At 38.9% G+C, this 27,593-nt stretch overlaps 2 protein-coding genes across 2 annotated transcripts; one reads left to right on the forward strand and one right to left on the reverse strand.

The window, feature by feature from the left end:
• Positions 1-291: 291 nt before the first annotated feature.
• Positions 292-12,200, reverse strand: LOC140952754 (beta-glucuronidase-like). Its single transcript, XM_073402197.1, has 12 exons — positions 11,975-12,200; positions 10,405-10,587; positions 10,123-10,298; positions 5,227-5,590; positions 4,117-4,263; positions 3,442-3,617; positions 2,884-3,030; positions 2,448-2,532; positions 1,981-2,157; positions 1,587-1,619; positions 1,195-1,297; positions 292-817 (listed from the first exon to the last, which is right to left on the reverse strand). Exons 1-12 carry the CDS (start codon positions 12,191-12,193, stop codon positions 588-590), a joined length of 2,040 nt encoding a protein of 679 aa, XP_073258298.1. The 5' UTR covers positions 12,194-12,200; the 3' UTR covers positions 292-587.
• A 289-nt stretch (positions 12,201-12,489) lies between these two features.
• Positions 12,490-27,563, forward strand: LOC140952215 (beta-glucuronidase-like). The gene is made up of 12 exons (XM_073401637.1): positions 12,490-12,734; positions 13,985-14,167; positions 14,910-15,082; positions 15,686-16,034; positions 16,627-16,773; positions 16,915-17,090; positions 17,711-17,857; positions 19,610-19,694; positions 21,665-21,841; positions 24,639-24,671; positions 24,910-25,012; positions 26,941-27,563. The coding sequence occupies exons 1-12, from the start codon at positions 12,504-12,506 to the stop codon at positions 27,054-27,056; spliced, it is 1,920 nt and encodes a 639-aa protein (XP_073257738.1). The 5' UTR covers positions 12,490-12,503; the 3' UTR covers positions 27,057-27,563.
• The last annotated feature ends 30 nt before the right edge of the window (positions 27,564-27,593 follow it).

Consider the following 27,593-nt stretch of genomic DNA (forward strand, 5'->3'; position numbering starts at 1 on the left):
CTTCCTACCATCCCCATCTTTCATAGTCTCTCTCGCAACTGTTTTTTGGATGTCACGTTCAGGAGAGCTTTGCGTGACATCCAAAAAACGGCTGCTAGGGAGACTACATCTTTTAGTACTATCTTTCCAGCTTTGCTCCACGTACGTCCCATTTTTTGCAGCTGTTACTCCACAGTTTTTTGCCATTCTCGCTTTCCTTTTTTGTAGTTATGTCTATTTACGCGCTTTTCTGGAATTCGTTCATGGTGCATCCTTGTTGCATGCCTGGCCACGTGAGCCTGCGTTTCTCTACTGTAACATTACTATGATAACCGGCCTGTTTTCTTATAGAGTTCTCTTATCTGATCTGGGCAAAAGATGGTGCAGAACTTCCGCAGGCAGCCATTTTGGAAGGTTTTAACTTCGCTTATACCTTTCTTCATTACTTTCCAATTCTCGGAGTCGTATAGCAACACCGATTCCACGTTGTGAGGAGGGGTGATCTTAGTTTTCCATTTATTTTGTCCAAGATTGTACCTTTAATTGGAGAAGGGTGTCACTTTGTTGGTTCACAGAGTTCATATCATTTATCTGAGCAAATAGTTCCTTCACACCAGTGGCTGCGCAAGGTAATCTTGTTGCATGGACGTTTGAGCAACATTTTGCGGATTGCGACTTTCAAACCGAAGGAGTGTGTCCAATAACTCGTCTCCAGTCTTCGAGCCACCCTTCTCTAATGTAATGTTAAGGTATCGCTGGCGCAGCAAGTGAGCAGCGGCCTTAGGTTGTCTCTGACGTGTTAGGATTCCTTTTTTGTTGCCAACCACCCTTGTGGTACCTTTAAGAAGCAAATTACGTAGATTTAGCAAGAGGGAGTTTTAAAACCACATGCTGGTTAGATATTTCAAGCTTTTATTTTTGGAGAATTTTTAAAGCACAGTAGACAATTCCAACCATTGTCTACTTCAGTGCATTAATTATCAGAGAGAATGGAATATAACCATTTTGTTCTGACAATGGGTACCAGTCCAGTTTTTATTAGAATCAAAGGGGGAAGTATGACGATATGGAAAGTGGGTTAGGACTTAGGGGGAGTCAGCGGAAAACCTGAAGCCTGGAGGACTCGTATGTTGACCTACTAAAGGAATTAATTACAGAAACCCAAAGACTTTGCTACCAAGATCCCGAGGATAAAATTGGTCATTGTTCACTCACCTTGCTGCGTCATAAAGTCAGCAAAGTTCCAGATCATCTCTCCAATAAAAAACTCTTTCTTTAGTTTATCAAACACTGGGAAATACTGCAAAAGTGACTCCACCTGTTCGAAATAACAGTATTAAAGGTTAAATATTTATATTAGAAATATCTGGCAAAGGTCAGAACTCCATTTTTTTTCAGTCCTAAAAGCTTGACTGAGAAAGAAAAGGATAAAGATTATGCGAGAAAGAAAAGTTGAAGGAACAGAAGCAATGGTTGCCTTCTTAACTTGTGTAATGATTACTTCAAAAAAATGATGAGCGGGGAGTAACATTTTCAAAAATACAGCTAGATTTAGATGCAGAGAGAAGACTTGGAGAGAGAAGGGTAAAAAAATCTAGACAACTTACTTGATATTCCTCTGAAAACATAACCGCAGGTTCCTGCAAGCAAGAACAACATTTAAATCCAACGTCAATAAGATATTTAACACTTCCAATCAGGAAAATTTGGAAATTTGAAAAGCATTTTTTTGTTGGAGATTTCGTTTGTTTTGTTTTGTTTCTTTTGTTGGAAATTTCGTTCGACTCATAGATAGAACGCTTCGTTCCTCGTGGAAATGTTTCGATTTCACATTGTCCTTCGGTTCCCCTGCAAACACCGAAGCACCAACAGTTAGGAGTCTTCCCCACGTCGCGCGTGAAAAAACGCCTGTTATGCAGGCTAGTAGTGTAACAAGTTCTATGTTCATGATTTTTAGCGATGACGGAGCTTTTACTCTAATATTTATCATGTAGCACGTACCACGTGCATACCAGCCACTGTATCGGCTCCATATTCTGCTTGAATAACTGGTTTTCCGTACGCGTCAAACCAGCCTCGTAGTTCCCGCTCCAGCTGTTTGGAGATGAGCTGCGTTTGTCCATAGTCATGGTACCACGCGTAGTAGCGGTTACAAAGAATCACATCACAAAATTTGACCTGGAAAAGGAAGAGAGAATTAGAGACAAAACAAATGCAAAGGGGAGGATTGACAAATTATGCCCTCTCTTCCAACCCTTATAATATTATACAAAATTTTAAAGTGTTCATTTGCATCAGCTCTAAGACAAATGTACGATCATGGAGTTTTAATGTGTTGTAACTATCATCGTCCAGTTCTCGTTTGAAACTGTGTTCATGCCATGAGGAGAAAAATACTGTTATCACATCAAAGCTACTTCACAGTCGAAGTGATAAAAAGCCTAACGCTTAAAACGTCGTTTCCTTACAACTTTATCACTCCAGGCTTTAAACATGGTAACGAATGTCACAGGTCGAGTGGGATCCAAACTGCGCGTCTCTTGAAACAGCCTTCTGTCAAACAGGACAACAAAGGACAAAAGTAAGCGGATGGATAGTCTACGTGGCAGGCCAAAAAAAAAAGAAGGGGGAAAAATGGAAAATGGGGCGGCGGAGAGAGCGCCATCCCTTGTCATCTCCCCCAATCCCCAGATCCTCTCCCTTTTCCCCTTTCTGCCCCACCCTACCCCTTTCGACGCCTATCGTGTAGGCACGTAATTTCATAGTCTTGGTAAAACGAATATATGTTTTTTTGGCTTGTGTAGTATGAAAATAAGGTAAAACGCACTTTACGTCTGGAAGAGCTGTATCTTATAGTTTTTCATTAAAACTATACCAGGAAAATACTCTAGAAAGTGTTCTTACTCGAAGTAAGGTACCGAGGATGGTTTGTCGCTGCATGGTTCATTGGCTACCGACCACATAACAACCGCTGGCCTGTTCTTATCGCGACGGATTAGTTCAGCCATCACTTCAACGTGGTGCTCCAAACTTTCTTTTCCTAAATTATTTCTGGAAGAAAAAACAGGAAGCATTAAAACAAGATACCGAGCTGAAAAACAAAAAGAGGATACACGATTCAAAGTAAGCGAGAGGAGTTTGTCAGAAAGTCTGAATAATGAAAGAGACCTACTCGTTCAAGGCCAATTTAAAATGCCGTTGGTGTTTAAGGTAAGGATAAGGGCGGTAGCTGCAGTGAAATCACGTGCTTTTGTTTTTCCCGCCCCTTGAGTCGCTCGTGCTCTACGCCCTGCACGCGGTCGAGGAGCAGCTGAGTTTGGCTCAGATTATGAGCCTGTATGTTTATAAGGGAAGAAGGACGTAGGTCGCTAGGTTAGGTTGTGGGTGGATACTATCGAATTGAACAAAACATCGTCTCTTTTCTTAGACTACAAATTGGGTACTAGAAAAAGAAAACATTACGGCTTGATTCCAACTCCAGGACACTCGTCGATCACCACAATTCCTTCCTTGTCCGCCATGTCCATGATTTCATCAGCATATGGGTAGTGACTTGTCCTAAAGCTATTAGCACCAAGCCACTTAAGCAGACTGAAGTCCTTGGCTATTAATGCATAGTCTAATCCTTTACCGCGAATCTGACAACAAAACGCAGAAGAGGTAAATGAAATTTAAGCTGTCAAGGGGTTATATGTACCATTAAGCAGTGGCGGATCTAGACCTTCAGATAGTGGTGGGGGTGGGAGCGGGGCGGGGCGGTTATCCAGACCCTGAGATAACGGGCGGGTCGTCTCAAAAAGATTTTTTTCGGACTTTCGGGCCTAAGTTTGGTCTAAAAATAAGAGGGGCGGGGACCCCCGGGCCCCTCCCCTGGATCCACCCCTGTTAAGTGATTCACTGGTTGTCCTCCTTTCTTTCAATTTATTAATTTTAATTTATTTCTTTCTGTTACATGAATAAGTAACAGCTCAGTCTACAATTTGAGACATGCTTTCCGGTGATAACCAGATATGGAGGAATGGGAAAGGAAAGAAGTCATTTTTCTATTTTTTTTTAAAAAAAAAGGAAAAATATATGGATAATCTACAACATTCATCTAAAATAGTTTTAATTACGAGTAACAGACGCTTCTCTTACATCAGCATCTTCATGTTTTCCAAACCCTTTAAAGTAAAATGGTTTGTTGTTTATGAGGAAGCTAGTTTCGTCAACCTTCACAGTTCTTATTCCCACAGGGAGATAATACACATCTTCCAGCACAAACATGGCAGAGCGAGTTATTATCTGGGGAAAAAGTATACAAATGTAAAGGTAAGTGAAAATGATATAACTAATTTAATGGCTCAAACGATTCTGAACCTTTTGTTTCCCCTACCCTTTACTTCCAATGAGTTAAATCCATAATCCTTGAAAACTCTGCACCAAATATAAAATATGGACCTAAAATTTTGTTAGCTCCTATTTCTGATCTTATTTATTTTCACTGTACTAAAATGTTACATAACAATGTAGGTAGCTTGTGCTATGGAATCCTCCATTCTGTAAACTGAGATCTGATCTGGCTTTAGGGAGGCCTTCCAAGGGGGGTAGCTGTGTCGCAATGTCGCTTGCTTTAGGAGACCGTTGTCGCCTAATCTACAGCTGCAAATGTCGCTGTCGTTTTTTGAAGTGTACGTAACTGTACCAGTCATTTTTGTTTTGCGAGAAACTGTTTCGCAACAGGGCTATAACAGGATTTTCATGGTGGTCAGTAGGCAAAATTTCGTGAGCGGCGAAGGATGAACGCTTCTTCTTCTTCTTTAAGGGTTGGCTCCCGCGGGAAAATTTGGAAAATCTGAACCCTCAGAAATGTAATTTCCTGTATTCTGAGTCACTTTTATTGATAAAATGCACAACTTTCCAATGTCACCGTCGTTTTTCACTGTTTAGTATGTCGCTGTCGCATTTTAGCAGCGTAGGCATGTCACTTCTCGCTTTTTAAAAATTCCCATGTCGCCAGTTTTCAGGGCCGTGTCGCATGTCGCTTTTACCCCTTGGAAGGCCTCTTTAGGAGCTCTTATAAATTCTCTTTTATGTGATCTCTGTTTGTTTCACCTTCCCTGCTGGGGTGTTTTCTACCAAGCGAAACAAAAATTGAGCCTGATCTGAGGTTACCATTTTGTTGTAGGCTGACCTTGCTTGAGAATCTTTTTCCTTCTAAATGTAATGAAAATATTATTTAGAATCTTAGTAAAAGATTAAAATAACCTTTAATGTGTAGAGGTAGGCAGGGTCATCACTCATTCCATAAGGCCACCAAAGCATAGGGTTCTTGATTGACAGTGTTCCCTCAAACATATCAGGGCCTCCTGCTGAAGCCACAACAAATCCTTGCTTGTCATGTAATAGATATTCCACAGTTATGTCTCCCTTTGGAAGCAGAGAAACTGAATTGATGGATGACACTGTAGCAACGAATTTGACTTCACCCGTGTTATTAGAGAAAGAGGTTGTTACAGTGATGTCTGAAAGGAAGATTACTGGCGTGGTGTAGAGTTTGACTGGACGATGAATGCCAGCATAATTGAAGAAGTCAAAATAGTATTTTTGGATGAAGAATCCTGGTGGATACCTAGAATACATCATAATGAATGTTTATGAAACCTTCATGTACTTGTACATTAATTATTTTAACATATTTTAAATTTTATTGGGATATAAACATCTCACAAGATGTAAGAATGTCAGCTGTGAGTAATCCCTGGAAAAGGTTCAGGGACGGATCTAGGGGGAGGGTGCAGGGGGTGTGCACTCCCCCCCCCCCAAGATGATCTGCAGTTTTCTATTACAACTGGTATACTGCAAAAAAAAAAACTATGTAGTTTATTGGTGTTGAAGTAGAGCAAGAGACGAGTGCACCCCCTCCTAAGAAAAATCCTGGATCCGCCGCTGAGGTTGGTTTCTTATTTGTTCTGAGAGGTATTTTGGTGTTTAACTCCCTGCTCCACCCTCCAAAAATAAAATCTAAATGTTATGTTTAACATTGCTGACCATTGTCCCCACCTCATTCCCATGGAGAGCTCTCTTCTTACCAACTCTCTCTCTTTTGCCCTTGGGGATGCCCCCCATGGGATGGGATGAAGAAGAGACTCTGGAACAAGGCTCTAGTCTCCTCCCACTCATCTTACAATACAGAAGTTTTCATTAGAGGTAGTCTAGATGCTCTATCTACCTCTTTGTTACCAGAACTGTACCCAAGTTAATATTGCTGCACAAAACCTTTAGCAGCTTATTTTTGCCTTCAGGGCATAAAGAAACATTTTGTTTTTGCTTACTACCCCACCAGCACGAGGAGCCGCAAGCGGTGATATTTTTGCACGGCATCTGGTGGCACATCAAAGAATTTGGAATTGAAGGGCAAATTCCTAGAATATCTTTGCCAGTTAAGCTAGAGAAAAGGTGTTAAAAAACCTCAGGATCCTAAACAACACATCAATCAAAATATCACTTGGACCTTTTCGCTAATGAAGAGCTATCACGCGGCTAAGCTTGAATTAGACATATATTGAAATAGGAACTCGTGTCAATAAAGTACTCAGAAGTGAGTGGCAATCGCTCCTGGTTAAAAAAACTGGTTCACAGGGATATGCATCTCTTCTAGTTAAGAGAAAGGAATCAGAGCTGCTTTTCATGCAGGAACCGGTTTTCTCCCCGCTAACTACAAAACTTCAGCTTAGTTTACTCCTTGACATTGTCAAAGCGCATTTTGTAAAGATAACTTTTTCCGCTTTATCAGCTTTTTTTATATTCTATTCCATGAATGCTCGACCTCCCTCAAAAAGCCAAATAATTTAAATGCTGTTGTTAAAAAAAGCGTTTTACCTGTTTTCGTGAATTCGCTACCCAAAGATCACTATGCTCAAAGGACAGGGCAAAATTTCAAGGAGAGAGGCATTAATTTTTTTTTCCCATGAAATTAAAAAGAGAAAATGCAATGATTATTATTAATGTAACCATCAGGTATACTCTACCCACGAGGTTACGGACAGCAAATGCAGTGACTATTATTAATGTAACCATCAGGTATGTTCTACCCACGAGGTTACAAAGAGAAAGTGCAATGATTATTATTAACGTAACCTTCAGGTATGTTCTACCCACGAGGTTACAGAGAGCAAATGCAGTGATTATTATTAATGTAACCATCAGGTATGTTCTACCCACGAGGTTACAAAGAGAAAGTGCAATGATTATTATCAACGTAACCTTCAGGTATGTTCTACCCACGAGGTTACTGAGAGCAAATGCAGTGATTATTATTAATGTAACCATCAGGTATATTCTACCCACGAGGTTACAAAGAGAAAATGCAATGATTATTATCAACGTAACCTTCACGTATGTTCTACCCACGAGGTTACAGAGGGCAAATCGGTAACAATTATTAGATTTTAGTGCAACTATCAGGTTGAGTTCCTCCATTAAAAGAGTTTTTTGCTAGGGTTAAACAAGTTTGGCTTTCATGACATGTCATGAGTTTCAAGGTGCAAGAAATTATCAGTATAATTATAGCACACAAACATTGTCATCTAATTTTTCGCACGTAGCCGGAATAAGCCAAGAAATGAAGCATATATAACGAAAAATCGTCCTCAGATGATCTCCGTATTAAGTAAATTATACTAAACTTTGCGAAAGAAATTATTGTTTGTATCCGTCTTATCCATCGTAAAAGCGATGAGTCATCGCATGACATTCGGTATATTAAACAGAGGTAATACTACGGGGGGTGACAACTCTAACAGAGGCTGTTTGGGCAGTCCTATGAATAACTTTTTGTCCTCCCGGAAATTTCGTCGACCCTCCCGCATTTTTCGGTGGCATTCCCCATAAAAGTTTAACTTCCCAAAATTGTTTTAACAATTAAAATTAAAATTTTGATTAGAGATTTTTTGCAGCTTCTTGTTAATTATCTAACCTTAGTTATTTTTTCGTTTAGAGGGTATCATGTTAACACAGAAAGACTGTCAAACTTTTTAAGTATGAAAAATCGTGTTTTTTTGTTTTTCAATCAACAAGTCAGGCGTGCAGTGAAGGGGCCAACCACTAGGGGGGTCTGGGGGCATTCTCCCCCAGAAAATTTTGAAATCTTGGTGCTCTGAAATGCCATTTCTAGTGTCCTGAGAGGACAAATTCTGTCCAAAATGTTCTCTAATCAATTGTCCTTTTTATGCTTATTTTTATACAAGTTGTGCGGTTTTTGAAATTGCTCTGGATATCACTTTCAGCTAAGTAAAATCTCAGTAGGATCGATAGTTTTGTTGTTTGAATTTTAGTGACGTCATGTGAAAACCAACAATACTCTGTGTGGTGTCATTGTATGAGTATCATAAGAATTCATTTGAAAATTTCAGAACAACTGTCGAAATCTGGAATTTTCCTATCCCGAACGCATATTGATCGGGATTCGGGATTTTCGAGCAAAATCGGAAGGACCCCGACGAGATCAGGATGATTAAAGAGTCTTCACAGACATACCACTTTTTATGGCCTCATTTGTGTTTAACAAGGTTAAATGAGTTTCTTTTTTTTCTTACTTACTTCTTACGTACTTTTTTCAAGTTTTCCCGTATGCAATCAATGGAATGTACTCTTAAAACTCGTTAGCATGCAGCGTAAAAACACCCCTGAACTAATGAATGATGGGATCTGGTGTGAACTGATAGTATGTGCCTTGCACCAGTACGGTTCTTGTGTCAATCCACTGGGGATTGCACGTGGTCAATCGCACTCAAACTTCATGCTATTTTAGTTGGAAACGTAGAAACGTTGCTGATTGGTCTTTTCATATAATGGTGGGTTAAGCCGTTTTCAAGTGTCAAAATACATAGAATACAGCGCATAAACCGGGTGCATATCACTGTATATATATTGTTTGATAACATGTAATATCAAATCTTTGCTCAATGTCCCGAAAATATCTCATATCTTCCGAAAAATTTCCCAGGTTTCCCGATTCCCGGCAAAATCTCCAGATTCCCGGAATAAATTTGTTTTTCTCCCGAAACAGCTCTTGTTAGAGCTGTCACCCCCCGTAATACTCACGGGTTTCACGAGTTGTATGCACTATTTTTCGCCGAGAAACAAATTTAAACTTCAATTCTTACCTTAAAGTAGTCCGTTCTTTTACCTTGCATTCGACAACAAATCTGTTAAAGGCGAACAAAGCGATTCCGGCACTCTTCTTTGTGATGAGTGGCAAGCCGCAGGAACTGAAGCCGCTTGACTGAAGTGAAATCCACCGATATGCACAGCATTCTCACTACAAATATAAACAAACATCGCAGGGAAAAAAGGACGAGGAGGAAAAAATGCCAAATCTTCACCTCGGTAATGTATTCCAGCTACCATGCCGGCGTATCTCCAGAAGGTGGACTCGAAGTGGGACAGACCTTGTGATTTTTTGCGCGCAAACTTATTTATTCTGGCGCGAAATGGAGATTAACAATATGTATACTGAAATCTAATCCACGACAAGAAGATTTTCGCACTGTAGCGCGACATATTAAATGCCTATTTTTACAAGTACGCGGAGAAAGTGGTCCACTAGTTTAACTTTTTTAAGATGAATTTACTCCACAAAAGCAAAATGAAATGTTTTATCTCTATGTTGTTTACGTGCCTGATTAGAAGGCAGAAGTAAATTCATCATACAGACCCGATCAAAATGAAAGTACACGAATGAAACGGAATAAGTCTGGGACGGTTTAGTTTCTACTCAGCAGCTTCTTTGCTTTTATAACAAAAATTTAATGTTGCAGTCTGTTTTAAACGTTGGCATATCAACGCGCACAGTCTCTGAATGAAAACAACAGTCACGATCACGTTCTTCGAAACCGACCAGACGCGCGCGACCTACCACTGTTATGGTAAGCAATTATCCTGAGGGCGTTAATGTTCCGGTGACAGTCTTTGCACTGAAGGTGTAAATGGTAAACCGAACGGTCGCTTTGATCATCAGAAAGACCTGTCAACTTTGATGATTTAACTGATTAAATTACGGGACAGAAATTTTACTGCTTGCGGCTCCTCGTGTTTCACAGTATTAGAATTTTAGGGCTCTTCATTATTGTTTTTTCTGAAAGTATGACCTTGGTTACTCACCAGTCTCCCCCTGTAAGGTATTTTATTTCTCCTGGGGGTAGGGTGGTAGGTGTAAGTGTGTTGTTAATGGCAGCTGTGATTCTGTTGGGTTTATCATAGGTAAGAAGAGGTGTTACATCAACTTCAAATGGCAGATGACCCCCTGAGTGTGTCATGGCCTGTTTGCTGTTGACCCACTGATATAACAAAAAATAAACAACATGATATATTTTAATATAAAAAAATATAGACCAGCCCAGACAACTTTTGCTCCTAAATCTGCAGCAATTTTTGATGTCTTACCACTATGGTGTGATAGTTTGTAGCCTCAAAGCGAAGGACTACCCTGGTGGTATTATTTTCCCACGACCTGGGCACATAAACTTCCTTCTCATACCACACCCAGCCAACAAAGTCCCTCAGGCTGCGGTCTTCAGTGATATCATTAAAGCTTGATGGAACAGGCATTGGAATTACTTCACCAGACTGAGAAATAAAATGAGACACCCAAAATGTCAATATAATTAAAAGAAACTATCAGATGATACTGAAATTAGTTGTACTGACCCAATATCTGGAGGACATAAGAATTATTAATTGAGATTTCTGGAAATCTTTTTCTTGTTTTGTTCCAGACTCTCTAAAAGGTAAGCTGTAGATTGACCAGAGTAACAAGCCAAGGATTAGGTAAATAGGATGAGTAAGGCTCTGTTAGGGTAAAATTCTGAAGAGCAGCATGGCCTTGAAACAGCTATGTAAAACAGATGAAATGGTGATAAACAACATAAAAATGGGTTAAATACCGACAGGGACATGGCCAACTCCTCGAAACGCAAAACGACTGTATTTGAAATTTAGACTAGGGAGATACCTACCCCCCCCCCCCCCCTAAGAGGGCCTCATATGCGAAGAATGAGTGAGCTCTGAGGAAAAGGGTATGGGAAATATACAGTTCTACATTGCTATATAAAAATGTTACAAGAGGGACAGTTCAGAAAAAGTAACTAATAAAGAAGAAAATCTGGGAACCAAAAGTAAATACATTAAAGACTTAAGCTAGGTCCTATCCGCTCGATTTATCTGCACATCCCTGCTATCAATCATCTGAAACGGTTTAGGTTTTAACCCCTCCTAATATTAATAAGCTAGAGTTTTGAGGCAGCTTGAAAGTTACAACTTTTTACTTCAGATTATTCTCTACAATATCCACCATTTGAAAAACACATCTCGTAAAGGTTCTAAATTTGTGTTATTTTTAGTGACCTGACTGTCGCCATCACTTATGAGTTTGTGCACTCACTTATTTATAACATACTACCTTTTAGAACTGAGAACTGCCGTGAAGGTAATAAATTATTTAAATATCTATCTATGAAAAGATTTGTTATTTAATACCATGTAACCAAGAGCTTGACGTGTTTCAGGTTTAAATCATTCTTGGAAAATAAAAACGCGCATTCTGTAGGCTTGAATTTTTATTGTAGTTCAAAGAAGGATATTCCTCATCTTCACGGTCAAATTTGGCTGGTAAATTTGAAACACCCGTCTAACTCGTTTGTTTCAAAATATGACAGGTCAAAACACAAAACCAAAAGAAAAACCGAAGTATTTTCCAGTGCTATTTAATTACGCAGAACTTTTCAGTAATCAAAAGCAGCTATAAAATTTAAAATCGTTTGGTAAAAGCATGCAGGGGGATTCCCTGAAAGCTCTTCCTGTTAGGAAATTTGTGGTGTCGGACAACAAATGATCATCATCTCCCGCTTTTGCAGCGTCCACAAAACTAATGAAAAAGCAACTCTCCTTCAAGTTAAGAAAACATTTCTTTCATGAAAATGGGTTTTTACTTTAATATCAAAAGACATGTTCTTACCTGCCACAATGGTTTGGCGAACCACATCTTTTCAAAGCCGCCATTTCTATTGTCCGACATATCGGCTCGAAAATCCCACAAACCGCTCAAATCTTTCACTTCTCGACGCTCCGAATCTTTAGGGAATAACATACCGGGTAAGGACGCCATTATAACGATGACATTTAAGGACAATACAACATAAAATCCTAGAAAACATTTCTTATAAAAAGACGCCATGTTGCGTGCGATCGGGCCGTGCGATCGGTGAAGAGACCCGCGAAAACCTGTTGCTGTTACCAGCTCCCTCTCCACAGCTCTGTTGAAGAAAGTATGCTGTGGGAGGGAAGTCTAAACAGAGATGGGTCTAAACAGAGGGGTTCTATTTTTGAAAGGAAGAGTAATACATAATAATGTTAAGTCTGTTTTCCTTTTTAAGAAAAAGAAAACAATCGTGGCAGAAAGCTGACCCCACCCCCCGCCAACTCCCCCAGCTACCTTCCTCTAGTCCCAGCCCCCACTGGCAGTGCATTGTCAGCTCGTACTCTGCATGATGAAGATGGAGTCCCTTTCAGTTCTTTTACTGTGTCTGGCTGTATTTTCGACGGTTCGCCTTTCTCAAGCCACCTCCGCGTCTAAGCTACCAGGAATGTTATTTCCTAGGGACTCTGAAAGTCGGCAAGTCAAGGATTTGAGTGGATTCTGGAACTTCCGGGCTGATATGTCAGCAAACAGAAACGCCGGCTTTGAGCAACAGTGGTATGCTAAACCTCTTTGGGAGGTAGGATTATAATGGCTCAATTTATAAAAATCATTAAAACTGTTCAGATAGTTGGAACCAAAAGCTGCGCCTTTTCATTTCGCACATTTAGAATTCTCTAAACAACGTAGCTCTGATTTGCGTGGAATGTGTATTTGTATGGGTAATAGCATGATTTGTAATGATATTTGGCATAAATACCACGGGTGATATTTCGAGATTGTCAGAGGTAACTTCACGAGCCGTTAGGCGAGGAAAAATTGAGATAATTTTGAAATATCACGAGTGGTATTTATGCCAAATATCACGTACAAATCATGCTATTATTTGCTTATACTACTACCCGCAAAGGTTTGTAATTTTCACTTGTAGGTATTTCAAATTAAGCTGAAATACCGCTGCTCTAAGCCAATCAAATTGCAGAAATTTCTCATTTAGTAGTATAAAAATAATTGAAACTGATCATGACTAAGCTTAAATCATAAAGGATGGAAAATGTCACATGATGAAGTAAGACAAACTCAATAAATGCTGTCAGGATTTGGTTTTCACCTAGGCTTATATAATTTGTAGCAAAATGTGCAAACTTGTTCTTTTGTTTGTTAAACCTATTGCTTTTTGCACATTCCTGTTGCCATAGCCATTTTGATTGCTCCTTACTCCCAATATTATGTCATATTTTTGCATTTTTTTTATGCATTCTTGAACATTATCTTTTTAACATCAATATTTATATAACCTTTTTTGTGAGAGTGTATATGTGACAGGTCAAATTGGATTTCAGGTTAAATTTGATTTAACCTTGTTTGATTCTCAATTCCTTTGTCACCTAACCCTAAGAGACAAAGGAAATTGAGAATCAACCTAGGTTAAAATAAGTTAACCTGTAATCAAATTTGACCTGTAACATATATATTAATGCACATATGAACTTTCAAATGGCCATATCCTTCATACACACACTCATAGAATACAATGTGTACAGTTTATAAAGATGAAATTTTCCTTCAAAACAGATGGAGGAAGGAGAAAATCTATTTTGAGAAGAAGATATTGGAGCCCTCCTAGGAGGCTAGGTACATTCCTAGTCTGAATTTCACGTATTAAGGAGCTAGCCATGTTCTTGTCTGTATATTACTATTGTATTTGGGATTGGATAAATATTGTGTGTTCAAATGCCCCTAAATAAACATGCTTACAGACAAGAGCACCAGTCGACAAGACAACAATAGTCAACTACACTCATACATGTTCATGTTTCCTCCTTTTAGACTGGTGAAGTCATCCATATGCCAGTACCATCAAGCTACAATGACATTACCCAAGAACGTAACTTAAGAGACTTCATTGGCTGGGTCTGGTATGACAAGGAGGTTTTTGCTCCTAAGGCATGGAAGTCAGATCTTATCAGGGTTGTTCTCCGTTTTGAGAGTGCCCATTACAACACTGTTGTGGTAAGTTTTTATGACAATGACTTCATCATATAATTTAAATCTCTATCACTCATATTTGGCTGCCTCTTTTTAGTTTAGAATGGTATCTTTTAGGGTTCAAACAAAGCTTGAGTTACAACAGATTATGGTTTTCTCGGGGGTTTCTTTTCCTGAGTATCATGTGAAGAATTGAAGATAACAGCTTCCAAGATCAGCATAATTCTTCACATCATGCAAAATGCGAATTCAATAAAATTGTTGTATTATTCCTTCAAAATATTTCTAGGTTCTTAATTTAACAAGCCTACCTCCTCTTAGATTTTCTTCAAAGTATGTGCGTTATTTCACGGGGCAAAGTTTCAAGATATAAACAGATGTTTTTTTGCTTGTAGATTTATAGTGCTCAAAAAGTAGGTAATATCCATCGAGCAATACGGTTTGCGTATTCTTGCATTTCTTCTGTTCAGTTTTAGTCAGAAATTCAGCTATTTTGTTTGTCAGATAGCCATAAATGCCACTTTTTTGTCTTTCACTCCTGGATAAACGGCTAGGTGGCCACACTTAGAAGTGAGGTTATAAAATGGTATAAAATTAACCCAAACAGCCTTGTTTCCAGTCTAACATACCATCTGTCAATGCTGTTTGGTTATGAAGAATAAGCCAGGAGATTTAAGGCAATCAGAAACGTCGAAATATTTTGAGTGAATAATACCAACTTCTATTTTATGGTGTGAACAAGAGCACTTCTTTTTTTTTTGATTAGTGGCTGAATGGAAAAGAAGTGATGACTCATTCTGGAGGCCACTTGCCATTTGAAGCTGATGTAACATCACTGTTGTCCTATGATAAAGTCAACAGAATTACAGCAGCAGTCAATAACACACTGACACCTTCCACCCTCCCCCCTGGGACAATCAAATATCTCACAGGGGACAGGTGAGTACAAAGGGGCTTAAAAATCAATCAGGTTACAGGAGTTCCCAAAAGGGTGCTTGTGACTGTTAAAACATGTCCAGATTGAAATTTCATTCAATATTCATAAACATTCAGCACATGATAACTTGATCTGTTGGTGATGTGGCTACAAAATGTAAGCAAATAAACTGATACGACTATGAAGAGTAGAAGGAATTCATCACCTGACATCAAGTGACAGGATAGAAGTTCTAGTGTCCCTTTGTAAATGGCAAGTTGTCCTGCTTATTATTACTGACAGAGGCTTGTTGGAAGTGCAAGGTTTTTGTTCAGTGTTGGTAATTTTTATTTTTACTGGTCTACAAAATATTTTTTTTACCAGTGCATGCATAATTTGTAAACTTCTGTTAAAAACATGTTTAATACAAAGGTACAGAGGTTTACACCTATATCTAAAAAATATCTCACATCAGATACTCCATTTTAGATAAGGAGTACTAAATCAGGATTGCATTGGACAGCATATACATAAATAAATAGGTGTTTTAGAGAAGTTCCCTATGCACATAGCAGGATTTGGATTTAAACTTTATTTTTAAATTCAAAATCCTTTTTGTTTTTCAGGTATCCTCCAGGATATTTTGTTCAAGAATTTACCTTTGATTTCTTCAATTATGCTGGGATTCACCGCCCTGTCAAACTTTACACCACTCCTGCAGTATACTTATCTGACATCACAATAACAACAAGCCATTCTAATGAGGAGGGCGTAGTCAACTTTCACTCAATGGTATCGTCATCTGCAGGCCCTGTGAATGTATCGATGAAGTATGAAATTATTGATAAGGCTGGAACTATGGTTGCATCTGCAGAAGGTCCAGATATGTTTGATGGAAAATTGATGGTGAAAAATCCAGAGCTTTGGTGGCCTGTTGGAATGAGTGACCAGCCTGCATATCTCTACTCATTAAAGGTATTGAAGGTTTTATCTGTAGACGAAATAATCCTTTATTTGTCTTCTTGGCCCATCAAACTGTAATACTAAACAGTGTAATGAATGTTCTTTTTAATTATCATGTACTTGGTGAAATGTACATTATGTTTCTTTGTGACAAAATAGAGGATATTATATGAATGAAAAATAAGTGAAATATTTTTCAACCTGAGAGGGGAAATTTTTTTTTAATGTTGTATTTTAGAGGTGGTTGGTTTAAGTTACCTTATACTGCAAGTGTAAGAAATAACTTCGGAAAAAAATTATTTAAATGGAAATACAGCAGGATTTAATTAATTAAGAATTCTAGTAGCAGGAGAAAGGTGTAACTTTACAGGAGAATATTTTGAAAGAGGACCACATCTGAGTTAAAAATAGTCAAAAGCTATTGAACGTTAGCTGGAGAATTCAGTAGCATTATGGAAAATTCTCTAATCGCGGATGGCATGCAGCTATGATTAATGAAACTCATGCTAATTTTGGAATTAGAGTTTGTAACTTGATAAAGTATAATCTAGTGAGAGTATTTCCCCTGGAAAAAGGGACTGTATTTTGTGATATATTTTGTTAGGTTACAACTCAGTCAGTTTCACCAGCATCAGAGGATGTCTACCGCCTGCCTGTGGGTATTCGAACAGTGGAGGTGAAGGGAACGAAGTTTCTCATCAACAATGAGCCATTCTACTTTAAAGGATTTGGCAAGCATGAAGATGCTGATGTGAGTACCAGTTGTACATGGGGGCGAGGGAACCGACTCGTTTATTTCTTCTCACCAGTTCCATAGAGTATATGAAGAACTATCTCTAGATCTGAGCAGCAATAGTCTAAATAAAGTAAAATAACTTATTTTGTATTACAGATTCGTGGCAAGGGTATGGACTATGCTATCATTGCTAAAGACTTCAATTTGATTAAATGGCTTGGAGCAAACTGTTTCAGAACCAGTCACTATCCTTATGCTGATGAAATCATGGACATGGCAGATCAGCAGGGAATTGTTGTCATTGATGAAAGCCCCGGAGTTGGGATTAACAGGTATGTGATTAGTCAGAAATAAGTTATTAGCTGATTTGTAATATTAATAGTTGATTTCTAATTATTATTTCTTCCAAGTGTCAGAATTGTTTACATTTGTTCAAAAGAAATCTATTGCCACACTTTTACCATAACCTACACAATTCATTTCTTATTTGAAAGAAGATCATCGCAGTTATATACGCAACTTATGCAGTTACGAAAAGAAAGCCTGAAAAATAATTCAGGCTTGTACGTGATTTAAACCCTTGACCTCTGCAATACCGGTGCAGCGATCTACTAATTAAGCTAACATTAGCCAACTGGGAGTAGGTCATTGAATTGGTTCGTTATAAACCTGTGAAAGGATGATGATGAAATTATGAATTATGAAAATCATATATGTGAACAGCGGAGTGAAGGATTATTAAATTTGAAGGAAGATCATTGCAGTTATACACTCAACTTATGCAGGTGTGAAAAGAAAGCATGAAAAAAAAATTCAGGCTTGTACGGGATTCGAACCCTTAACCTCTGCTATACCAGTGCAGCGCTCTACCAATTTACCTAATTAATAAGCCAACAATTCATTTCTGTCCACTTAACTGTAACATGCACTTAAATGTCTTGTGTTCTTATAGAGAGAACCTAATGAATGCCACTCTCCACCATCATTTGGATGTTATGGCTGAGTTGGTCCGCCGCGACAAGAACCGGCCATCAGTTGTTATGTGGTCTGTAGCAAATGAACCAGCATCTTATTCTTCAAAGGCGACATCCTACTTCCAGTAAGACTTCACCTATTGTTAGTATTATCATAAAAACTAAGGCTCGCTGGTCTAATCCCGGTGTGCAGTTTTGCCTCATAAGCATATCATTGTTGACATTGTTCACTCTCTGATCCTCGCAGTAGCTAGCTTGCGTCTCTTTCAGAATTTTAATTGAATTGGACCCCTTAAGCTCCTTGCAAATGGAGGCAGCCTTGTTGGATGTTACATGTTGGGTCCGTTTGCACACCCTGTTGTATGTTGTTATGTGTTGTTTGGAGTTGCTGCGCAAAGTTTGAAACCGGTCAAACTTTTAGCCATGTGCAAACGGATGCAACAGCTTACATAGCCTGTTCCAAGTGCTCTCCTCCTCCCTAGATTTTATTTTTTTACACTCCTTTTTACTTCACACCGCTCCCCACTATCTGAATGCCTGGAACAGGCTACAGCTCACTACATTGTTGGGGCAACATTGCTGCGAGTTGTTGCTTTCGTTTGCACGTAGCTTAACCTGCGTAGCATTCGTCTCAATTTCCTTTGTTCCTTTACAACCCATACCCTCACGCTTCTCCTGCCCTTCTCCCACTTTGCTAAAAGTAGACGGAAATGACGCCTGCTACCCAGCATATTGGACCGCTATATGTCGCAGCTCTTTTTCAGGCTACAATTCTTTTATTTTGGGGTTAGGTTCCATTGGTAACATTTTTCGTTTATTGTTTTCCCCACCCTATTCTGCAAGGCCTGCCAATCAGGCTATTCGTAGCAACTCTGTGAACTCTTAGCATCAAAGGAGATCACATAGCAGAATTAGCCATGTTTTTAGCCTTAAAATTAACCTCATTTAAAAACTTTCAATTTCACAAAAAAGAATCTGGAAGGGGGGCCTGATCCCGCATTCCCCGCTCCTTTTTTCACGAATATCCCTCATACCGCATCCCGCCTTTTTATATCCGCTTTACTGAATCCTGTTTTTTGTGTCTATAGTTTGGTTTGAAATTCGCATTTGCTTCTAGAATATGTAACATGACACGTTTGAGTCGTGACGATTTCTCGAATTTACGACAGGCATGTTAAAAAACCCGCGTGAAGTGCACATCATTTGCCCACGAATCCTGCTTCTGCGTTTACTTAGCAGTAAAATCCCGTTTCCTAACAAATTATTTTGAGTTTTGCGTTTTCCCGAATCCACCGTGTTTTGAACAAATCCCAGACCCCAATATTCACTTCCAGTCTTCGCCTAAAGGGATCTAAAGAGTTTATGAAACAATAGGCGCTGCTTTCCTTCAAACTGGTCATTTTTGTCACCTTTTGCAAGGTCTAACTGTTAACGAAATCTGAATCGAGAGAATTCAATTAATTTAACTGGTGCCGCCCCCCAAAAAGGAGTCGGGATTGTCACCTATATTGGGTTGTTATGTCAGACAGTTTGAGTTATTCAAATTCTCCGGTAGCACCTTCTGGTACTTCTACCTAAAATCTTCCGAAGAACGTCTTAGCATATGAAGACGTGGAAAGAACAAACGATCACAAGGCCGCGTTTATTTTCTAGTTCCAAGGAATGTTCAGCTTAGATTGACCTTGAGGCTAATAGAATTTAATCTTTGGAACCTCGTTGTCCCTTGATACTTGTTCACTTTGCTCTTTTCACTTCGAAACAAAGAATGATTGATAACTATCTTTGATAATGTATGATATTTGTACCATTCTCATATCTAAGGGGAACAGTTGCCTCTCGCAAGTTTTAACTTTGTGTATATTTATTCATTTGGACAGATCGGTAATTGAGTTCACGCGAATCCTGGACGCAACTCGTCCAGTTACATTTGTGACTTCAGCAAGTGCGGCAACAGACAAAGCGGTACGTTAAAATTTAAACAATTTTAAGACCTCAGTAGTCGCTGAGTACTACTACTAGCAGTGGAGGTAGTAGTATAAGAGTCACCGGCTAGAACCCTTTTGGCACAGGAACAGGGGCACCCAACGAGAATATAGTTCAAAACCACTTAAACATAGCATTGTTAAACTTATTTTAGTATTTAAATAGTAGATATAGGCATATTTTTATCCCCTAAAAATTTTTCATCTGTTCGGATTTCCTAGCTGAAAGTCTAGTGATCCGAAAATTATAGGGATCAAAACTTACCTTTTCGAGAATTTCAGCCAGAAAAAAGGCTCCCGAAAATTCTTGGTGACGTTTTAACGGTTATAATCCGTTAAAAATGGGCAATTATAGTAGTTTTTAGATGTTCGAAAATCTTAGGAAAGGCAGGCAAGCAAGAAATTTTACAACAAATGTTCCGAAAATTCTAGATGTCAAATCGTCTTCCGAACAGATATTTTCCGAAAATTGTCGTTGGGTGTCCCTGACAGGAAGACATTAACGCCGGTGACGTCATACAAAGGCATTGCATCAAGATAATGTGATGTCATGTTCTTTTTTTATGTTGTGTCTTGTATAAAAAGTTTGACAAGTTTTTGATTGCTTGAATAGCAATTGGCAATATGTTCACTAGTTTATTCAGTTCATTTTGACGCCTCTGTCTGACGAAGGAGCAAGCGCCAATTTCTCATTTCACCGGAGCGCAAATAGTGAATATTAGCCGGGGCGATGGGAAACTAGGTGTTTCTAGCACTAAACGCAACAAGTTTTATCCCTTCTCCTCCAGAGAGTTTTCATGCGCTTTTTCAAGTTTCCGTCAACTCTTTCTAGTGACCCACGTGGACACCAGGCCCGGGTTGTTCAAACGTTGGATAGCGTTATCCACCGGATAAATCACTATCCAGCGGATAAATATTGGAGAAACCAATTGCGCTATTCAGTGGATAGTGATTTATCCAGTGGATAGCGTTACCCACCTTTCGAACAACTAGGGCCAGAGGTTTATTCCTTGCGACTTCGCCGCTCGTGGCTTCGGCCTTCGACCGAAGATGTGTCGACCAAACTACGAATCATCTCTCACGCCTCACGCAAGGGAAATACCTCTGGTACCCAGAGTACATCCATTGGCCATCGCTACTACACTTCTATTCCACCACCACCACCATTACATTTTTATTGTTTCCCCGCACCACCACATTTTTTTGTAACTATAAACCTGTCGCACCGGTTATAGCAGTACAACATTGAAGGAGGGGGAGATGACGTCACCCTGTCTTGATGAGATACCTATGACGTCACCGACGTAATTGTATTCGTGTGCAAATTTATGAGATTCCTGAGTCTAATCGTCTCGCCGCTTACTACTGTCATTGAAAATGAATATGGATATCGGTTTCAATGACTCACTCGTATTCCACCAGCCACTAAAAGCCATGTGCTGTATTATCAACTTTTTAGCTTTCTGGGCTTATTTTTGCAGTGTTTCTGAAATGGGAAGTTATTTGAATGGGGGCTGATTAAAGACTGGAGACAAATTATAATTAGCTTTATGCATATTCCGTTATGCTGAAAGTAAATGACTACAAAGTTTCAAAAATATGTGGAAATTGTAAAAGGCTTCTATTAATGTCTTTTATCCCGGCGTCTATGGGGGTAAAAAAATAAACTGAAACATCAAACTATCTTGTCAGTTTTATTCACTCAGTTATTGTACATGAAGAATCTCGTAGCATCTTTCGCAATCACGTTACATGCTATGGCTTATTTGCGGCTAAAGGCGATTTAATTGTCATCTTGGTGTTCAGCATGGGGAATTAAAGGAGAAAATTTCAATACCTGTATAATCTAGAAGACGCCGTTTTCAAAACTCTCGTTTGAAACAGATCATATTTATATTACAAGCCGCTTGGTTTATCGACAGTTTTGCCTGTTCTCATGTTTTTTAACAGGTACAATTTGTGGATGTGATCTTGTGTAATCGCTACTATGCTTGGTACCAAGACTGCGGACAGACACAACTGATCAGTCTCCAGCTGGAAGGTGAACTCCGAAACTGGTTTGACAAGTTCCATAAACCGGTTATCCAGTCTGAATATGGCGCGGATACCGTCGCTGGACTTCACACGGTAAGGAACAATGATCACGTGCCATAGAACAAGAAGGCGTGAAGCGATCCGACACAATGAAGCAAGCAACACAACTAAACAAAGCATAAAATACAATGTAATGTTGTCCCTTTTAGGATTGAGACACAAATGATGGAACAAAGATCGAAATATTTTCTCTTTGCATCGGTTAGGTTCCCTAAGTCGCTTTACTAGGGCTAACGCTCATTGGGGTTGATGGGCTATTTTTCACCCCACAGTTAATTCTCTGTTCCAGAAAAATAAAGTGAATACGTTTCTTCAGAAGCGTAGCCGGCAAAAAAAGGGTTATATTTTCGCGTTTTTAAGGTGGCTCGACTGGATTTTTTGGGGTTGATACCTCCCCAGTTTGAGCATTAACTACGTCGGCATGAGTAAAGATATGGAAAAAAGGTTACCGCAACTGTATTATATAAAGATGAAAATTTTTTATGATCTGGGTTTTATTGCAATCGGAGTCGCCATGGCAACGTAATGACGCCATTTCGTTTTTCATTTATCTTTGTGTTTCTCTGTACCAGGAGTTTTTTTGAAGAAATCGCTTAAGGGAGTATGTACCTGCCATAATTGCCTCCATTATAGCAAAGTTTGAAGAAATTCTATGAGAGCGTTTTCGAAATATTTTGAAATGCAGTTTTAAGAATCATAAAAACAGTGAAATAGCATGCTAGCCGCACAATTCGCTAATATTTTAAGAAAATGATAAGCTTTGGGAACGCGGCTTCATCTCATAGTAGTTTGATTCCATTGAAAACTGCATACAAAAAAAGAGGGGAATTGCCCTGGGCGATCGCGAGTAAGAGGGATTTTATTAACTTGCATTCAGACGCTTTTGATACAGTTTTTGGCGGTAATTTGGTCCACGCCTAAAAATTTCGCATTTTTCCAAAAACCACTCGATAAATTTTTTTATAAATTCGACAATTCCGAGATCAATCGTCAATAAATATTCTCTGCAAGTTTTAAGAACATTGAAAACGGGGAAGGCTTTTAAATAGGGCCTCAAATATAGCCAATTTTCCCCCCAGATTTTGTGTTTACAAGCGAGCGTCCTTATTATTCACTGGCATTGTTTTCAAGTTTCATATACACGTGCACATTTAGCAAAAAGATAGAATTTGCATCAAAAAGGACCCTCGGTTAAAGCTCCGGGATATGCTAATTACCGGGTAAAGAGGTTAGTGATACATTATAACATCAGAGCAATTCTTTGTGAGAGTTTCTGTGATGTTATAACCCAATTAAGATAATTAAGTATTGCTTCCTACACGATGAGCCGTGACGTTCACCGTTTCGGCTCTCATTGCTATCTGTGACTACAAGCCAATTATTAGCATATACCGGATATTTCTTCGGAAAGTAATTTTTGATGCAAATTTATATCTTTTGCTACTTGTGCACGTGCATATGAAACTTGAAAGCAATGCCAGTGAATAATAAGGACGCTCACTTGTAAACACAAAATCTGGGGGGAAAATTGGTTATGTTTGAGTCCCTATTTAAAAGCCTTCCCCGTTTTCAATGTTCTTGAAACTTGCAGGGAATATTTCTTGACGACTGATCTCGGGATTGTCGAATTTATAAAAAAATTTATCGAGCGGTTTTTGGAAAAATGCGAAATTTTTAGGCATGGACCAAATAACCTCCAAAAACTGTATCAAAAGCAGCTGAATGCAAGTTAATAAAATTCTTCTTACTCGCGATCGCCCAGAGCAATTCCCCTCTTTTTTTGTATGCAGTTTTCAATGGAATCAAACCACTATGAGATGAAGCCGCGTTCCCAAAGCTTATCATTTTCTTAAAATATTAGCGAATTGAGCGGCTAGCATGCTATTTCACTGCTTTGATGATTCTTAAAACTGCATTTCGAAATATCTCGAAAACGCTCTCATAGAATTTCTTCAAACTTTGCCATAATGGAGGCAATTATGGCAGGTACATACTCCCTTAAGCGATTTCTTCAAAAAACTCCTGGTACAGGGAAACACAACAATAAATGAAAAACGTAATGGCGTCATTACGTTGCCATGGCGACTCCGATTGCAATAAAACCCAGATCATAAGAAATTTTCATCTTTATATAATACAGTTGCGGTAACCTTTTTTCCATATCTTTACTAATGCCGACGTAGTTAATGCTCAAACTTGGGAGGTATCAACCCCAAAAAATCCAGTCGAGCCACCTTAAGGCCAGCGCGTTTCGAGCGAGGAGCGCTAGATCCGAGACACGCGCAAGAGGAGAAGGCGAGGAAAAAGCGGTGCGCGAGGACTCAAAACCGGGAAACTCGGAAATTTAGAAACTGGGCTCAATTGAAAACTTCAAAAGAACCGAAAGGCTGCAGACTTCTGCAGTAATCAAAAAAGCCGACACCCGAAATTTCAGTCAAAAATATCTTCAAATTTTTTTACTAAACGCGATTTTCTTTGACTAGCAGGGTCCACTTAAGCGCTAATTTCGTAAAAAAATATTTGCCCTCAGTAAAATCGGATTATCATTGCTGAGCTGTAGTTTGTTCCAACGTTTCGTAGCCACCGCGCTAAAACCAAAAAAGTTATGACGAAAAGTTCGTCATACCGCAATGAAGAAAATGCTTTATAAACTAAAATAGCTGACAACCATTAGACACACTTAACTCGAAAAACTGCAAATGTTTGGAACAAACATCAAAATTCTGATCTGGAGAGTAGCGTAAATCCGTGAAAAAGAAAACTCCGATGCTCTCTGCAAAAGTAAGGTGCTTTTGAATGGAGTGCTAACTCTAAGATTTTACTCTCATAGGATCCCCCTTTTGTGTTCACCGAAGACTACCAGGTAAGAACTGGCAGCAAATCTACTGCTTTAACTGTCAATTCGTTTGTTTTATTAACATCATATGGGTTGTTTGGTCTTTACTCGTGATTCTTTGAAAATCCACTTCCCTATTTTGCAACTGAGAATCTTTAGTTATCGCCTCTCGGCTTTCTATTTGAACCAACACCCATGCCCTTCCTTATTGACGTCAAAACTTAAATTGATTTGTATTTTTTCTTGTTTTGTCTTTGCGCGACAGGTAGAGACTATTCAGCAGTATTTCCCGGTGTTTGATAAGCTAAGGAAGGAATTTTTTGTTGGAGAATTGATTTGGAACTTTGCAGACTTCATGACAAAACAACGTAAGATTGCGTTCTACTTAAGTTTGTCCGTACAGTGTATTTATCATGCTGATTAACCCTTTAAGCCCCAATATCTGCATACAAATTCTCAAGACTGATCTCCATACATATCCTTTAAAAATTAGTTGAGAGAATTGGATAAAAGATCAAAGATTGATCTCTTTGTACTCAATTTCTTGATTCTCATAGACTTTGCTCTTGACAATCTATGGATATTGTTAGGAGAAAATTGATGTTGGTCGCTATTGGGACTTAAAGGGTTAATGTCCTATGTATTGCCTCCCTAACGTTCTTGTTCATTATGGTTATTCTCTCTCCCCGCCGCATGTTGCCTTTTCTCGCGTGGGGTGATTTTCACGCGCACTCGCGTTTCGCAGGGTCTACTATCCCTGAGGAAAAATGGGGGACTACTCGTAGTCTAGGTTATCTAGGCAGCCTGGCTACACTCATCCTTAGCAATTCGGCCAATTTGTTGGATACATATAAAGTTGTTCTGTGTTTATTAATTGTAATCTGATTACCAGTAGCCTGCGCATCACGTATCGTCTAGACCACTGGTGCAGCTCTATACGACGGTTTAGTGTGTCTGCAACGCAAGCTAGATTACCAGTGAGCGCGGAATTCGTTATCATTTCATTAAATAAATTATTATACATGTGCGATCACGTACACTCGAGCTAGAGTGGTCTGGAGTTTTATCCGCAGTTTAACCTTCCAAGTACGAGATTTTTCATGCGATTTGTTCTGCTGACCCGTCACTTGTTCAAGGGTGGTTGTTAGACCAATTTTTATCGAGCGCAAGCAAGGCGACATAACCGTATCAGGTTTCTAAACAGTACATGTGTAAGTCGTATGTACAGCCATGGCTTTATAAACGTGAATTCATTTACATGCACATCACGATTATAGCCTTGAAAACCTGTCCACTTTGTTTTGTTTAATAACAGTTTTACTATTGCAGCATTTTTTTTTAAGATTCGAGATTTTGTTAATCAAAAAGGGAAAAATAGGTCTCCTCGCGCATGAAACTGCGCCGATTGTTTGAAGAAGATCAAAGTTAATGTTAACGGGATTATGTTTGACTTCCCCTAAGAGCGGAAATTCATTCTTACGGATTAACAGTTGTCCTTTCCCCCTATTAACTCTTTACAAGGCCTGTTTCTTAAAAATAGGTGCCATTTTAAGATACTCATAATAAGCACAACCTCTGAGTAGAACAAAAGTACATGAAAAGTATAACACATAATGAAGGATATAAATGAGGATAGACAGGAAAAAAAACAGACTCCATTGAGAAAGCTTGGCAGGAAAGTATTTTAGGGATACAGCCCAAGATTACAAGGATGACGTTGGATTACAAATAATCAAATTTGTGAAAAGGGGATTCGTCATTCTGGCAAGCCTTGATTTCATTTGGTCTCTTTGCTTGATATTTCTTTAATTTCATTAATTTTGCCGGTGCATTATAACTCGCGTGTAATGCTGGGAAAGCCAATTATTACCAAAGAATGAACAACGCGCGCATTTCTTTTTACATTTTATAAAAGTCAGCAATACAAGAAGGGGGAATTTACTATGCTGTTATTGTAGGTGTAGCTGAATTTTTGAGAAGGTTTCTTGTAAAAGCTATTGCATTTTCCTTCCTCCTCTTTCCTTTCCCTTTGTTTTTTAATCTCTTTATACAGTATTTCCAGCTTTGAAATGAATTTTAGGCAACTGGTCCATTTAAAAGACTCATGTTATGCCCTCTTTCTGGTAACATGGCCTCAATTTTTCAGGCGGTCAATCTTTTAAAATCTAGCTTTAGGTAGATGTATTTGTGTCATACGAATTGTCCTGCCCTGTTTGCGCTGCTTACTAACCGAACATTCAGCCCGTCCTGGAAGGGGTAAAACTAACCCCCAACCAATTATGTTGTCTGTTTACAGAAATAACACGAGTTGTAGGGAACAAGAAAGGAATCTTGACGCGACAACGACAACCGAAAGCCGCTGCACGTGTTCTGCGTCAGCGGTACTTAAATATCTCCATGGGAAGAAGTTAGAGCAGAAATGAAGACCACAAGATCACGTTTTTACACATTTGATACCCATAGCATGGTGGAATTTGTTAGAAGCGATAGCGGAATCATTGTACTGTAGTGCTTTAAAAAAATTTAAAAATGCACCGTCGAGATTGGGGTCAATTCAACGAAACGTTTACAAAAGTGATTTACAAATGACGCTATCTTTTTAGAATTTGAAGACAACAGCAGCATTTGTAAAATACACTCGTAAACGTTTCATTAAATTAGCTCACCAGTCTTGATAAAGGTGCAAGGAACTGTGAAATTCCACTGTAGTATAGAATCAGTAGTTAGAGGAACTACGAAAGTTCAAACCAATTCCCTCCGTTCATTCACTTTTTGAATTTACCCTTGCGTCTCTTTGTATCTCAAAGTCCTAAATGCTTTGTAAATTATCTCTGCAAATCTTTTGAATATTGCGGCTTACTCAACTGATGAATTTGTAATACGGTTACTGTAATTTGAAATAAAAAGGATTTTATACAAGCGCTGTGGTTAACTTCTTTTTGGTGACAG

Source organism: Porites lutea, chromosome 11 (genome assembly GCF_958299795.1).
Source record: "Porites lutea chromosome 11, jaPorLute2.1, whole genome shotgun sequence".
NCBI lineage: Eukaryota > Metazoa > Cnidaria > Anthozoa > Scleractinia > Poritidae > Porites > Porites lutea.

What these genes read in the sequence shown, in the direction of transcription:
- LOC140952754 (XM_073402197.1), bottom strand. Translation starts at nt 12,193, where the DNA reads ATGGCGTCTTTTTATAAGAAATGTTTTCTAGGATTTTATGTTGTATTG. An exon ending in TCCTCGGTACCTTACTTCGA is followed by an intron (nt 2,533 to 2,883) that starts GTAAGAACACTT and finishes CCTGTTTGACAG; the next exon opens with AAGGCTGTTTCAAGAGACGC. An exon ending in TGTTTTCAGAGGAATATCAA is followed by an intron (nt 1,298 to 1,586) that starts GTAAGTTGTCTA and finishes TATTTCGAACAG; the next exon opens with GTGGAGTCACTTTTGCAGTA.
- LOC140952215 (XM_073401637.1), top strand. Translation starts at nt 12,504, where the DNA reads ATGATGAAGATGGAGTCCCTTTCAGTTCTTTTACTGTGTCTGGCTGTA. An exon ending in AAATATCTCACAGGGGACAG is followed by an intron (nt 15,083 to 15,685) that starts GTGAGTACAAAG and finishes TTTGTTTTTCAG; the next exon opens with GTATCCTCCAGGATATTTTG. An exon ending in TGTTCACCGAAGACTACCAG is followed by an intron (nt 24,672 to 24,909) that starts GTAAGAACTGGC and finishes TTTGCGCGACAG; the next exon opens with GTAGAGACTATTCAGCAGTA.